The sequence below is a fragment of the Artemia franciscana genome, chromosome 11 (assembly GCF_032884065.1).
Source record: "Artemia franciscana chromosome 11, ASM3288406v1, whole genome shotgun sequence".
Taxonomy (NCBI): domain Eukaryota; kingdom Metazoa; phylum Arthropoda; class Branchiopoda; order Anostraca; family Artemiidae; genus Artemia; species Artemia franciscana.
Window position 1 is genome coordinate 38,929,580 of NC_088873.1, and position 15,701 is coordinate 38,945,280.

Here is a 15,701-nt window from a genome sequence, read left to right on the forward strand (position 1 = left end):
CTTGTACCACTCGTGTCCTTTTCTGTGGGTAGTGTGGAGATTTATCCTTGTAGTGCAGAAAAAGCAACACTCTTGGAAGTTGAAACTTGGAGTCCGTGATCGGAGTACCACTTTTTCTGCTTCCGTCTTTTCTTGCACGGTTCGTCGTCTCTCATTCTCAATTTTCGACAGGTATATTTTGTTTGTGAAAGTCTTTCTGCAAGCAACATGGACTTGGTTCCCGACAGAGATACTGGTACCTCTCGTTTTGCTAGCTTCATTGGTCGCCGTAGCTCCTTTTTCTGCCAGTACCGACGATTCTGAGGTGTCTATTGAACGTTCACAAAGGGGACATAAAACTGCGGTCTCAGCCATCTAAAAAAGAGAACTGGGAATAAGTGAGCTGTCGGTGAATGTTACAACGAAAACCCTCATTCAGAACCGAAAAATTCGTGCTCCTCTTCGAAAAATACCCCGTAATCGTGTGTCGCTTTTTTTTTTTTTTTTTTTTTTACTTCATACAAAAACAAAAACAAAACATAAAAAAGAATTAAATGATTAACGTGATGTTTCTGTCTAATAAAAGAGCACAAAAACAATCGTTTCTTAAAAGGGAAACCATCAATAAACTACTTTTCTTTTCACGGTTCCTCATTCTCGGATTCTGGAAATATCTAAAAAATAGGCGCAAAAAACGTGAAAAAAAGGGAATTTCGCAACGGGATGGAGATTTAGATTTTTGATATGTTGTAGAGCTCCCTTTTCTGAACACAGTTGTGCAAAAATGATTTCTGTACCAATTTTTTCCTGGTTCGACCATTTTTTTCCGTATCTTTCCCCTACTATTAGAGAAGTGACCATATGCCTCTTCTTCGTCATTGGCAAACACCAAAAAATCGTGTCTTAATACGCTTAATATAGTGTCTCTTTTTAGCTAACTTATAAATGTTGGTGTATTGGCCGAATTAGCCAATCATGTGCGTTCTACTCCTGAAAAATCTAACTCCGTTTTCTTTTAAAGTAATTTATTGTTATTTGGAGTAGTAGTATTACAGGTTTGTAAGGTTTTACCGACTGGCAAGTCATGTAAACTTCCGTAGCAAATTTGCATAACTAAAAAAGAAAAATGAGTAACTTCTAACCTGTATTTAAAATTTTGCTAAAGCCTGAAGTGTTGAATTTAAAAGAATTTTAAAATGAATTTAGGACCAATGATAATTTATTCGAATTTGTGTTAAAGTCTAAAGTCATCAATTAAGAAGAGCATACGCAAAAATTTATGAGGGGCAGCACTGATCCACTAAAGCTCAAAATTTACCGGACTCCCCCCAAACATTTTTGTTTCGACCATTTGATTCCCCCCCCCCCCTCAAAAAAAACATTTGCCCGACTCGTAAAAAAGCATAACAAAAATGAATATAAAATTTTTTTTAATGAGTATTTTAAAGTTTTGTAACCCTTCTAAAAAACGCTTTTGTACCCCCCTCCCCCCACAAAAAATACTGGATACGAACCTGCTTCTGTTGCTTTTTTTGGTTACAAGGACAGGTAACAAGCCCGTTGTTCAACCATGCAACGCGGAAATTAGAGCCCGGCTGCTGTATTACCAAGCAGAGTATAAGTACCTGCAGCCACAGGTACTCCCACTCTGAACCGAGGCCTTAGCTGTTTTTTTCCTCCTGAAGAGCATACGCAAGAATTTATGAGGGGCTGCACTGATCCACTAAAGCTCCATGTGAAAACTGTTGCGAACTATTGAAGATTCATAGAAGAATGCAGAATTTCATTCTGCATTTTATGGAGTTACTATCCAGTGAGTAAAACAAGATAAGATTTATCATAATTACACAAAGAATATAATTACACAATCCCCCAAATGATCCTATGTCTTTAAAAGAGATTGACGTCGAGGACTAAGGTCGAGATTGAGGCTGATTTCAATTTAAATTTTCATCTTTTTTATTGATTTAGTTTTCTGAAATTCAAAACAGGCCAGTAAAAATTTATAAAATAAAAAGATTAGGTTGTCGTTTATTTTTTGCTGAGCGATAGAAAGGCTCTGGGAGTCTACTGTCCTTTCTCTTCCTAATATGTGAAGCCTCTAGTTTTAAATAGTTATATTTTTCAATTTCTTTTCAATTTAGAGTGTGTCGTTTTGAAATTAGAGAAAAGAAGACGAAGAGAAATGTAAAGCTACAGTTTTGCAATATGTAAATATAATGTATGAACATAATATGTAATTATAAAGCCGCACACGTGATACTCTACAAAATATGATATAATTACATATTGTGTTAATATGTATAATATAGTATACATGTATAATATAGTATACATGTATAATATATGATCTTACTATAATATAATAAATGTAATCCAGCCATAGCCATAGGCAGCGCAATAGTGCTGCGTAAGTAAAGAGCAATGTTGGCACAATGTTTTGTTATCGTTTTTTGTTTAGACCACGGCTTTCGTATCGAAGTAATTGTCGTAGGAATTTCGAGAATGGCTCATTCGACTGGAAATTGGAAGGGCTAGTGCCCCTTTTCATAGTCGAAAGTGATTGGAGGGCAACTACCCCCCCCTCCCATGCCCATCATCTCCCCAAACACTTCTGATCATAATTTTGAGATAGCCATTTTGTTCAGCGTAGTTGAAAGGTCTGGGAATTCTGTCTTTGAGGGTGACAACCCTCCAAAGCCCTCTGGACAAAGGTTGTAAATTGTGCCTTGGCAGCATATAAGGTTGGAAATATCTCGGAAACATCTGGAAATACCTTTGTTGGAAATATCTCGAGGTACTTGGAGTACAATTTTTCACTGAAAGCACACACCCTTTGCTCAAGAGAAACGTTCATCGAAACCTCTGGGATATCATATTTGGCAATCCAGCGGCCATATTCACGGATTGCAGAGTCAGTTATTGGAACAATGCCTCTAGGGTTGACACAACCCCCCCCCCCTAGTGCCCTGGGGATAGGGCTGTAAGTCATGCCCTGGGGACATATAAGGTTCTAATGGAATGAGTGGTTGTAATAAACTTCAGATGGGGTTCATTTGGTTTAAAATTGGAAGTTATAGTGCCCTTTTGAAGAGTCAAAAGTGTTTTGAGTGTAACTGCCCCTCCCCGCTCATCATTTCCTTAAAGAAATCCAGTTAAAATTTAGAGATAGCAATTTTGTTCATTATAGTTGAAGGGACCGTAAATTATGTCTAAGAGGAAGACACCTCCCCTCCCACAGCTCTCAGGGCAAGGGTTGTAAGTTAATCCCTGGGGGCATATAAGGCTTTTATATGGTCGTATTTACTTCGGATGGGACTCATTGTTTTGGTAATCAGAATTTCTAGTGCACTTTTTAAGAGTCCGAGTGATCAGAGAACAGCTACCCTCTCCTCCCCACAGACACACTTCGTGAGTTCCTGAGATGCATTCAACTCAGGTGAGGGTTATAAGTTTTGCCAATGGGGCATTTACGGTTCTTATGGAAAGGATGGGTGTATAAACATTAGACGTGGCTCATTTCGTTGAAATTGGAAGTTCTAGTTCCCCTATAGAAGTCAAAAGTGATCTCTAGGATGTCAACTAGTAATCCCTAGGTGGTCAACTAGGTCAGCTACTGATTTGAGAGAAAGCGACCCCCCAACGCCTATCACTTCCCAAAAAAACATACAAACGAAGTTTTGAACCATCAGTTTATTTAAAAATTGTTAAAAGGTTCAGTAATTATGCGTTTGGGTATGTCAACCCCCCCCCGTGAGGCCTCAGGGCAAGGGTAATAAGTTACGCAATTTTTTTATTTTTTACATATAGTATATGTTATTGAGAAAAGGTATGCATGTTTGAATTGCTTTCCCAAAATACCAAGAGCATTAAGATGAATCTTCGAGGGAATGTTGAGGAGAGTGTTGAACTAAATCGAAACACGTTATGTGTATACGAGTTGTCAAAAGGGTGTAACTCAGGAATGACTGAGAATATTAATTTGGGATTTTCTGGAAATGATAAGAGAGATGATCAATTGACCAAAAAGGCAGCATTTGCACGCTACTACTGTCAAAACTACTACTGCTTCTACTGTTACAACGAGTACTATTACTACTATTACTTCTGTAGCGAGTACTACCAAGGCTGAGGATATTGAAACAAATATCTGAGTAAACGTTGAGGGGAAAGTTGAATTAAATCAAAACATACTATGTGTATACAGATTGCTGATACGGGCGAATCAGCAATATTTTTGGAATGGCTTATCATGTCAAGAGGAAACTTCAGGGGCATCATTAGTGGGATGATCAGTAGACCAAAAGGCAAAATGTACCTGCTGCTACCGCCAATAATATTGCTGCTACTACTGTTACTGCTAATAATAATGCACTATTACTGCTGCTACTGTTCCTACTACTACCACTACTACTATGGTACTAGTACAATTAAGGCTACACGTATGAAGGTGAAAATTTGAGAGAATATTGAGGGGTTATTTGAATTAAATCGCAACACACTATGCACATGCAGACTGTCAAAAGGGCGTATCTCATGGATTTATTTGGGTATTAAGTTGGAAAGTTCGGAGAATACTTAATGGGGAAGATAAGTTGACAAAAAGGTAATATCTGCGTGTCACTACTAGCACTAATACAACTGCTACTTATACTTATATTACTACTGCTACTAAACTACTTCAACTGCAACAACTTGTAAGGCTCAGAGTATTAAGGTGAAAAGGGTGTCAAAAAGCACACATCAATAATATTGTTGGAACGCCTTAACATGTCAAGGTGAAACTTCTGGGGCATCATGAAAACCATGTTCAATTGACCAAAAGGCAATATGCACATGGTACTACCGCTATTAATACTGCTGCTATTACTGCTACTACTGCTACTACTGCTACTAATACAAAACTAACACTGTAACTACTTCTATTACCACCGAAAATACTATGATAATAGTACTATTAAATCGAGTCTATGAAGGTAAAATTTGAGTGAATATTGATGGCAAATTCGAACTAACAAAACATACTATGTGCATTTATATTTTCAAAATGGTGTATTTTAAGAATTAGTTTGTTTATCAAATTGGAACTCTCAGAGAATACTTAAAAGGAAAGATCAATTGAGCATACTACTACCATTGTCCAACTTCTAGTTCTATCGCAACTACTTGTAAGGTTAAGAGTATTAAGATAAAAATTTCAAGAAGTATATGAATATACAGTTTATTAAAAGAGCAATTTGACAATGTCAAAGCAACGGCTAATTGTATTAAGTAGCCTAGAGTAGTTGCACTGCTTGTGTGAGGGTATGAAGGGGAAATTTTCAGAGAATATTTCTGCTAATTTTTGTCGTACGGATGACAACCTGCCATCCTTATGCGGGTTGTCAATAGGGCATATCAGCAGTATTTCAGGACAGTTTCGCGCGTGAAATTAAAACTTAAAACGCTTGTTGTTGGAGATATTGCGCTAACCAAAAGACAATATTCGCATCATAATGCTACTGTTTCTACTCCTACAACAACTACTACTGCTACTACTATTATTACCGGTACTACTATAACTGCTACTAAAGCTAAGGTAACTACTATTATCTCTTGTCCTACTGCCACTTCTGGTAAAAAGTTTTAATGTTTTCACTTTTGTAACTTAGATAAAACAAATATTATTAACATTTTAAGGAATAAATGTCAGCACGTGTTTATTAAACTGACAATGCACATTCATTTTTTTTTCATTAAAATGCAAATTATGTTCTGACTTTGGGAAGGTATAGGGGTTTTGAGCCCTACTCCTGTTAATTTTTGCTCGTTTTGAGTTTGACCCGGTTATTTATTGTACTTAAATTTGAAAAAACTTTTTTTTTTAACTGAAAGTAAGGAGCAACATAAAGACTTAAAACGAGCAGAAATTATTATCTATATGAAAAGGTCTGTCCCCTCTTCAACGCCCCGCTCTTTACGCTAAAGTTTGACTCTTTGTCACGACTTTACTTTTTAAAACAATAAAAACTTTAACGTAAAGAGGGGGTGTTGAGGAGGGAATAGCCCCTTTCATATACCGAATAATTACTTTCACTTAAAAAAAGAACTTGTTTTTTATTTAGTTTCTGAACGTTTTTGAATTAAAGCAGGCTTTGAATTCGGCTCACCGTACATGAATAATTAAAACGTATATTTTTGTTTCAGTTAGTTAAGAATCACTCCTGAATCACAAAGGCTATTTAAGTAGAATAAAAGCCTCTTTTAAAAGTTAATAAAGAAAGATAAGCGTAAGAGAGCGAGCTACTGAGGAGAGGCAACCCATCTCATATACGTAATATTTTCTGTTCGTTTCAAGCTTTAATTTTGTTTCTTACTTTCAGTTGAAAAAACTTGTTTTTTATTCAATTGATGATCGTTTTTAAATAATGTCGGGAAATCCAGCTCCCCCTCCATGGAAAATTCCTTCTCCCTCGAAGTATTTCTCCATGGAAAGATTCTCCCAGGTAACTTAAACCAGTGATATTTGCGGAACTAGTTTTTTAAGGCATTGTAACAAAAGGGCCAAAGAGGTCGATACCATTTTTATGAAAATGAAAATCACAAGTTGAGCAATTCTCAAATGACTGAAATGAATGATAGAAAAGATCTTTAAAAGATATACGTAATATTTTCTGTCCCTTTCAAGTTTTAATGTTGTTTCTTACTTTCAGTTGAAAAAAAACTAGTTTTTTTTTATTTAATTGCTGATCGCTTTTTAAATAATGTCGAGAAATCCAGCTCCCCCTTCATGGAAAATTCCCTTCCCCCACGAGAAATTTCTCCATGGAAAGATTCTTCCACGTAACTTAAATTAGTGATATTTGCGTAACTAATTTTGTCAGGCATAGTTGCAAAAGGCAGTTTTACGCTTATTATTACGGTAGATTATTTGATTTTTTTTTTTTGCTCGTTTTTGGTTTAATGGAGCTCTTTACTTTTCTTTGAAAAACTTATTTTGTGGAAAAAGTTTTTTTTTAATTAATAACCAGCAATAGTCACGTCGTCACTGCGTTTTGTGCGGTCAAAATGTTTAACTACATTTGTTTTGTGCGACGTCTTTAGTGGCTTGGTTTCAAATATCCAATTTGAAATAACTTTAATTCATGCAGTAGTCCTATGCCCAGTTTGTGGTTTTTGGTTTGTTTGTTTTTCAGGTTGATATATTTTTTTCTATTTTCTTCTTCTTCTCTTGTTTTGGGAATCCTTGCATTTTTCCCGCCATTAAGCCTTAGGGGGGCGACTATGCAGAAGTGTTTTTGCTGTTAATCTATTGATTGAGTAAATTGATTGATTGATAGACTCTTTCTTTTTCAAATTTAGTACGCATCGGGTTGAAATTAGAGAAAAGGAAGGTGAAAAAAAACGTGAAGCTATTACAAATATTGAAACTGACAGCAAAGAAGGAGAGGATGAAACTAGAATTGACGAAAGTAGGGGAATTGAAAAGCTAGAAACAGAAGAAGAAACTAGAACTAGCAATGCTAGAAATTTGGAAGAGACTGTAGATAGCTCAAACTATGAGAGAAATGGTAAAGGACACGAACATAATGAAACTACTAAGCATGAAGAAGCCCTTAAAGACAATGGAGAATATTTACATGAAGCTTGCCAAAGTGAACAAACCATTACAGCAGAGCCTAGTAAAGATAGTAGTGAAGAAAAAGACAAAGAAAATGGGGAAATTAGTGACACTGAATCGGTTATAGAATTTTTAGAAAACGAAGGGTTCTCCTGCAGTCCACCTGAGGAAATACCAACAAAAAGGCATCTATCTTTCAGTAGAAATAAGCAATCAAGGAGGAAGAAGAAGAAGCCAAAAATTGAAAAAATAGGAGATAGTGCTGATGGCATCTTGGCCAAGGTTAGTACACCGTTTCTCTTTTTTTTGAGGGAGGAGGGGGAGTTGGGGTTAAGTTTGATTAGTTCTATCTCTATGTGACTTAAAGTGTTTTAAAGTTCGTAATGTCTGCAAGACATTTCTATTAATTTATAAGAAATATCGCCCAAAACAAAAAACACTTGTAATTAAATTTCTGTATAAGGCTAATTTTTTCATATGGGGAAGCCATATAGCTTTTTTTATTCGGAAAAACCGAGCTTATACTTCTAGATATCTTAAATATTCGCCAATACATTTTATGTGTAGAATAGTGAGTTTTCTGGAATTATGTTTATTATAAGAAAATCCTAGTTTATTAAGTAAATGTAGTGTTTCATATAAGTGTTCTCATTGTGATAGGAATTGGTAAGAGTAGATATCCCTGATGTACGTTTATACCGTGTGTTTTTAGCGTAGCCTACCAGGCCGTACTGTCTTCAAAATACAATTTATTTAACTTATATCTTTTTTTATGCGTACATTTGTTTTAAAAATATCAGTTTTCATCGAGCGAATAAATAAAATTGTGAAAAAAATATCAGCTTCTTGATTTAAATATCAGTTTGATGGTTATTAAAAACTTGAAACCGATTCTAAAAATATTAATCTGTATTATTTGTTGGTAAAAATTACAAATTCCACACATGCACAGGAATCGCTGTATCTTACGTATATAACAAAACTAACCAAAAAACTTCATGGCTAGTTTATGGTATGGACATAAATTCTTAGGAATATCCAGTCTATCATTCATATCATAGGTGCTCAGAGGTCTCACTTGTTCAGGGAAGGGGATGATTGCGGCCAGGAGATCTTTCTTAGAGTAGGGGTTGGACCCTTATTATTAATTTGGATGACTTATAAATTTCCTATATGCACAGGAATGGTTGCATGTGACGTATATAACGAAACTAACCAAAAACCTTCACGGCTAATTTATGGTATGGACATAAATTCTTAGGAATATCCAGTCTTTCGTTCATGTAATAGGTGCTCAGAGGTCTGACTTGTTCGGGGAAGGGGATGATTGCGGTCTGGGGATCTTTCTTAGAGTAGGGCTTGGACCTTTATTGTTAGTCTGGATGACTTATAAATTACCTGTATGCAGAGGAATGGTGGCATTCCTGTTATGACGTTTTATTATTATGACGTGTTACTATTATTTTATTATGACGTGTATTACAAAACTAACCTAAAGTTTCCTCTACTATTTTGCAGGAGGTATGCACATTCTTTTCAGTAAGTAAGTCTATCATTCATATGATCTGAGTTTCAAGTTTCCTAGAACATTTTCCAAATGGCTTTATGCACTCTATTTTTTGTTCGTGAACTTGGCCGACTTGTAAAATGAAGTTCATGACCCCCCGTCGCTTCTGCCATGTCTTGGAAGGCTTTTCTAAGTTCTTAATGCAAGCACGTAGCAAACAAGCCTGAATTTGTCACAAATTATCCTCGTTTCTTTCTTCCTTACGGTTTTTATCGTTTGTCAGTTAACAAGCCCCAAGCTGTTCAACTTGCTTCTACTACTGCAAAATCTATGTCTTGTAGCTTAGTATCTTTTGCACTGGCCTAGACTAAATGGATATTTTTGAATCTTAGTTCAAAGTCTGGCCAAAAATTAAAGTCTTACCCCTCCTTCTCTATACTTATCAGAAAGACCTCTGTATGAAAGTTAGAAAATTCGGACCTAAGCTCAAGCTGAAGCTTATTTTTGAAGCTCAGGTCTTCCTCCCACCCGCAGGAATGATGAATTGGCCTGTCTCCCTAATAGTTGTTGTATAACTGTACATTACTGCCTATAAACTAATGAAGCTTCAAGTGAATTAATTTAATCGACTGAAGTTGCAAACAATTTGTGTGTTAACTACATGAACTAGTTCGTGGTAACGAACTGTAAGCAAGGAGTGCCTCGACCCAATAGTAACCGAAACCGTTTAAAAAAGGAATTTTCATGGAAAATTACTACATGAATTTTTATCCCAGATATACAAAATTCATTACGTTTAACGCTACCCATCGAAAGCTACGAGCCTGAAAATAGTTGCCTGGTTTTCTAAAAAGGGGAAAAACACCCCCAAAAAGTCTAGCTATCTTAATGAAAATCACATCACCAGATTCAGCATATCAGAGAACCCTTGGAGAACCCTTATCTGCAAAAATGTGTGATTTTGTGGTTTTTGCCAGAAGAAAGATCATGACTGCGTGTGTATTGTGTCTTTTTTTCAGGGATGATTTTATTGAACTAATGGTCGTTGAAGACCGGAATAGGTCGAACCTATTCCTAAACTCGGTCGAACCGAATGAAAAGTTCTAGTGCCTGTTTTAAGTGACCGAAAAATTGGAGGGCAACTAGTTCCCTTTCCCACGCCCCATTTTTCCCCAATAACTTCCGATAAAAATTTTGAGACTGTCACTTTGCTCACCAAAGTTGAAAGACCTAATAAATATACCCCTGGAAATGACATGACCCTCGAAAGCCCTGGGAAAAGAGCTGTATCTTATGAAATGTGTTCATCGTTTGTACATAGTATTCATTATTGGAAAATATAATATTTTTTTTGGGGGGGGGGGTGCTCCACGGGTATAATCTTCCACGAGGAGGAAGTCTTGGTGAAATTCTCCGTAATCTATTTACGGAGTTCTTGTTATTTGTCTTACTTTCTCTTTGGCAGCTCAATTTTGAATGTGGACAAAATAATCTGAGGGAATTTCACAGGGAAATTTTGAGCGGTGACGGCCACTGCAACTACTACGACTACTACGAACCCCAAAATGAAGAGAAACTACAATAGATAACCATGTGAAACTAAAAAACAAGCAGAGACTAAGACAGGCAGGCCTGACGCCCGCCATGCCTTCTGAGGACTAGAATATAATTTATACTTTACTGAAAAAAAAAATAAAAAAATCGTTCTCATTTTTCTATTTTTTATAAATCTAAATTGGTAATCCTTTAAGGAATAAACATCAGAATGTGTATATTAAAATGTTAATCCATATTTTTTTTTGTTTTGTTCAATAATCTTGTTCTTGTGTTGTTGTGGGAGGGGAAGTCGAGTGCTTAAGCATACCCTACGATCTTACTTTTTTCTCAATATTGTTTGGCAGTTTTTTTTGCTTTTTTTTAAATTAAGCCATGCATAATAAAAAAAAAAGATCAACAGCCACAGGGTAGGATTGACAATTCTGTAAGTGGAGGTTTTCCCCTACATTTCCTCTACTTTTTCATGTAAGGCACTCAGTTTATTTGAATGAGTTTATTAGTTTGTAACTGTTGCCCACCATACTCCAGAATATGATCCTGTTTTTCTTTTTTAAGTATCAGTTGTGTAAATGGAATTTTTTCAGTCGTGTTAGTTTTCATTCTTATCCTAGTATATTCTTTGAAGTTTCCAAGGACAGCTATTTGGAAACTTCCTGGCTGGGTACTGCTGTATGTTAGTATACCCCCCCCCCATGCAGGAAGTTGGTCCCTCTCGTCTTACCCACCTCCTTCTTACTCATGTGTTTAGGTATGAAACAGATTATTGTATTTGTCATTATTTTTTTTCCCTTCAAGAGTATTGAATGAATGAATGAATGACTTTATTTAAAGCCATTTTTCAGGCCGTATATATATATATATATATATAACAACAAACAAACTAAATTATGTAACAATCGACTTTCGAATAACAAGACCCTTCCGGACAAAATTTGCCACTGCTACTATATTTATTTTCGACGTCGACTTCAAAGTTCCAAGGAGGGGCTCACGACCATCCACCCTAAGAAAGCTCCCTCTTAGCTCATTTAGCCCCTGACACCTGAAAAGAAAATGGTCTAGCCCATCAATCACCGCAAATTGGACAAGTATACCGCGTTTCCGGGTGACACCTATTTTTCCAAATACTGTGAAGAGGGAGACAAGTTTGCTCGCACCTGCATCCAAGACCTCAGGGATTCTTTTGGAATCCCTAATTTAAAATATAACTCTTCACCATAATTTTATTTCACCCTATAGTAAGAACTTAAGCTTTCCGACTGGCTAAGGTCATTCCACCATTTCTGAATTTCTTGGTCTTCCAGCTTTGTTTGAATCTTTGACAGAAAGGCTTTTTGATTCTGAATATTCTGAATCTGAAGGCTATTTGAATCTTCAGTATGGAATGAAATAATACCAGTATGGTAATAATCTTCAGTATGGAATGAAATAAATAATTTATTTCAGGAATGAAATAAAATTTATAAGTAAAAAGATGCCTTGTCATCTGTTTAATGGTTTAAACTAATGTTCGTGATATAAGCTATAGAAAATCTTGCTTTTGAAGTTGTATAGGGTCAAAATTTTAACAAAGGTGACTAGAAAGTTTCTTCATGACATTTATAGGAAGAATTATTTCTGTTATTTATTTCCCTATCCCTCCCACAATCTTGTTTCCTTTATTTTAGATCTTAAGTAATATGTTAATTTTAATTGTAAATTTCCAGGCAAAACAATTTTTATCTTCAATTGAAGAAACAGAATGGATCAACAACGCTCAAGAGATTGATCTTATGAGCCAGAGTAACTTAGTTATCAATAAGGAAGATCTTGAATCAGTGGAAGCAGAATTAGAGGCCATGAAAGGTGATTCTTCCATTCTCTTTGTTGAAGAAGAGGAACTCCTCGACGAAGGGATGCCAGAATGGATGAAAGCTGAGCCTGAATGTTTGAAATATTGGCAGCAGAGGTATAGAATTTTCGCAAAGTTTGACGAAGGAATTGTATTAGACAGAGGTAAGGTTCCGATAAGACAAAGGTTAATAAATTTCAGTGCAAGTAAGAACCGTATAATTTAAGCCTTTGTAAAGAAACGACAAAGGTCTTATTTATACTGTTCTTATTACCAAAGGGACTACCCAGTCTCAGTTGCCCTGATTTCATAAGCTGGGTCCTCATTTTAGGAAGTGCTTCTTCTTCATACAGCAGGGAGTTTTATTATCAGAAGTAGGTTCTTCCACAACTTACTGCAGTGGCTGCAGTAGTGGGCATAATTATGACCAATTAAAAAGAAGGTAAATCAGGTGCCAGACACTTGAAGCAGCAAGTACTGTATTTTTCCTCTGCAATATCAAAATTAAGACGAAAATGGACTCCTGACAATGTTCTAGGCATAAAAAAATATCTTAGACAAAATATCTAAGAAAATATCTTTAAAAAAAGATAAGATAATCGGTCAAAAGGCGGGCTGGTAGTTGTGTGATGTTTTACGCCGAGCATACTATATCGGACAAAATACTGCCGCAATTATGGTTCTTTTGATTCCCACTGGAATGTCTGAAATTATGGTTTTAGATATTCCAGTGGGAATCGCAATAATCATGGTTGTACCAGCGTCTTGTCCAATGGAATCTCAGCGTAAAATATCGCTAAATTATAAACACACCCTTTGACCAATTAGTTTTTGTGTGAAAGTGAAACAAACATTGATTGCCTTAAACCGCCTTGCCAAGCACCTATGGGAATGTGCCTGTAGGGACGTTCACGCTTTCATATCTTTCTTTTGTCTCAACAGAAACTTATTGCGTGCCATCTAACATTTCGAAGTTATGCTTGCCTTTTTAAAAGCTCTTTTGGCATTCAAATTTGGTGACGCTACGATCTATAAACTGTGCAACGTCCAAGTCTTTTTTTCAACATTTTTTTGTCCGTTTTTTGTGTTTTTTTTTTCTTTCCATTCTAGAAATCAATTGTAGCCTTACAGAAAGTCACAGGCTGCTGATGGACATGCTAAGATTGATGCCTATCCCAAGCCTAACCTTGGATAGTCTAAAAGTTTGGGGAAAGTCTGAAGGCCTAAATTTCCCCGCCAGGCTGGATGAATTTTGATTATGTACCTAAATTTTTTTTTTTTTCAAAACCTCTTTCCTTCCTTTTTCTTGATGTCCAACTAGTTGGCCAATAAAGGAGAAATTTTCGATAGTGAAGACTGCCTAAAGAAAAGTGACTGACATGCGACCAAATACAATGAATGTTATGATAGAGCAGTAGCGGAAATTTTTCTTCTATCTTGACATTTTTGCGAGTTTCCTAAGAAACTGAAAAGGCACAGGTGTTTTCTCATAAAGGTCTTTGTGTGATAGGCGATGGAATTTTTAACGTTAAACTAAATTTGGAATAAGAACCGTCCTTACTAAGTGAGATAAGCTTTAGTTTTTAAAAAAAATATTTTCCACACTTATAATTAGAGCAGAATCTTGAATTAGAATTTCCAAAAGAATAAAAAGGAACTGAAAGCGTATGAATGCGTATATTGCTTGTTCAAATTTCCGTATATCTGTTACCCAGAATATCTAAGACATGTCTTTTAAAGTACCAATCACTCTAAAAATTAAATTTGATCCTTTGCATTGGTTAAATGGGAACTACATAACCCTACGTATATATCAGTAAAATTGGGAAATACTAGGGATTAAATTTTTAATTAAACAAGCCTCCATATACAGTTATTTAGTTTTTGGTAGTAGCAGGCTCAGAATATTAAAAAAGATAATCGTGGATAGAAATCATCAAAATAAGGTGAAAACATATTATGCCAAGCAGCTGAAGGAGGAGGAGGTGTAACTTTCCTTTGAAGGTGAATTGTTCTTTAGGAATCAATAGATTGTTAGTATTATCAAACACCAAAAACAAGAAGAACAATAGGGAATTTCTCAAGACAGTGGGAAACAAATTAGAATGAATATTTCGGCCCTTATTTCCAAGCTATTTTTGCCTATTTATATTTATTGGCTCACTTGGCAACACTGATCAAAATGTGGTACTGCCCTGAAAGCATTGAAATAACCAAAAGAAGAAAATGAATTTCAGGTATGAATAGACATAAAATAGGAAAGATTTTTGTATCTAATGATATTTTAATTTTTCAATATGGTATTTAATTTTTTGCACACCCCCCCCCCCCCTCCGAACAAAAATCCTGGATACGGTCTTGCTTCAATTTTTTATTTACAGGCGAAGTCGATTTGGCACGATAACTATTCAGTCAATCAGAATATAATTTTAGTGTTGTTTTTCATCGTATTTTTTTTTTCTTTTATTTTTCTTTTTCAGAAGCATGGTACTCAACAACTTTTGAAGTCATAGCAGAACATATTGCTGAACGGTGTCGGTGTGACTTGGTTATTGACGCATTTTGTGGTGCCGGTGGAAATGCAATTCAACTGGCAACGACTTGTGAAAGAGGTTAGAAAATGAAGACGAGAAAAGATTAGAGATTATTTTCTTTTTCTTTTTTCCATTTTTTTCTGATAAGGCCGGAATATTTGAGGGAACCTTAAAATAGTAAAATAGCTGTGTGGTTTAGGCTGCATATATATATATATATATATATATATATATATATATATATATATATATATATATATATATATATATATATATATATATATATATATATATATATATATATATATATATATATATATATATATATATATATATATATATATATATATATATATATATATATATATATATATATATATATATATATATATATATATATATACTCTTTTGTTAGGTAAAATCCATTCGTTAAGTGATTAAGCTTACAGGTTTGAACGCAACCAGTTACATGATGTCAGTAGGAAGGTCAAAAAACAAAATTCGCAATTATTACAAATGATGATTCGATATTTTGACAAGGGTTTACAACAATTAAAAAACCTTAAAAATCAAGAGTCAAATATCTTCGACCAGACATCATTATGAAAAGACATTAAATTGCGTAAAGAGAAAAAACTGGTAATTGCAAAAATATTTGCATTTATATTCGTTGTTATAAAATGGACTTGCTTT

At 35.2% G+C, this 15,701-nt stretch overlaps 1 protein-coding gene across 1 annotated transcript in view; it reads left to right on the forward strand.

Annotated features, from left to right (window-relative positions):
• LOC136033198 (trimethylguanosine synthase-like) overlaps positions 1–15,701 on the forward strand; it is a 44,384-nt gene that overhangs the window by 22,712 nt on the left and 5,971 nt on the right. Inside the window, exons 4-6 of the mRNA XM_065713907.1 lie at positions 7,321–7,861; positions 12,350–12,638; positions 14,955–15,086. Coding sequence (XP_065569979.1) covers positions 7,321–7,861; positions 12,350–12,638; positions 14,955–15,086 — 962 coding nt within the window. The remainder of the gene's footprint in view (positions 1–7,320; positions 7,862–12,349; positions 12,639–14,954; positions 15,087–15,701) is intronic.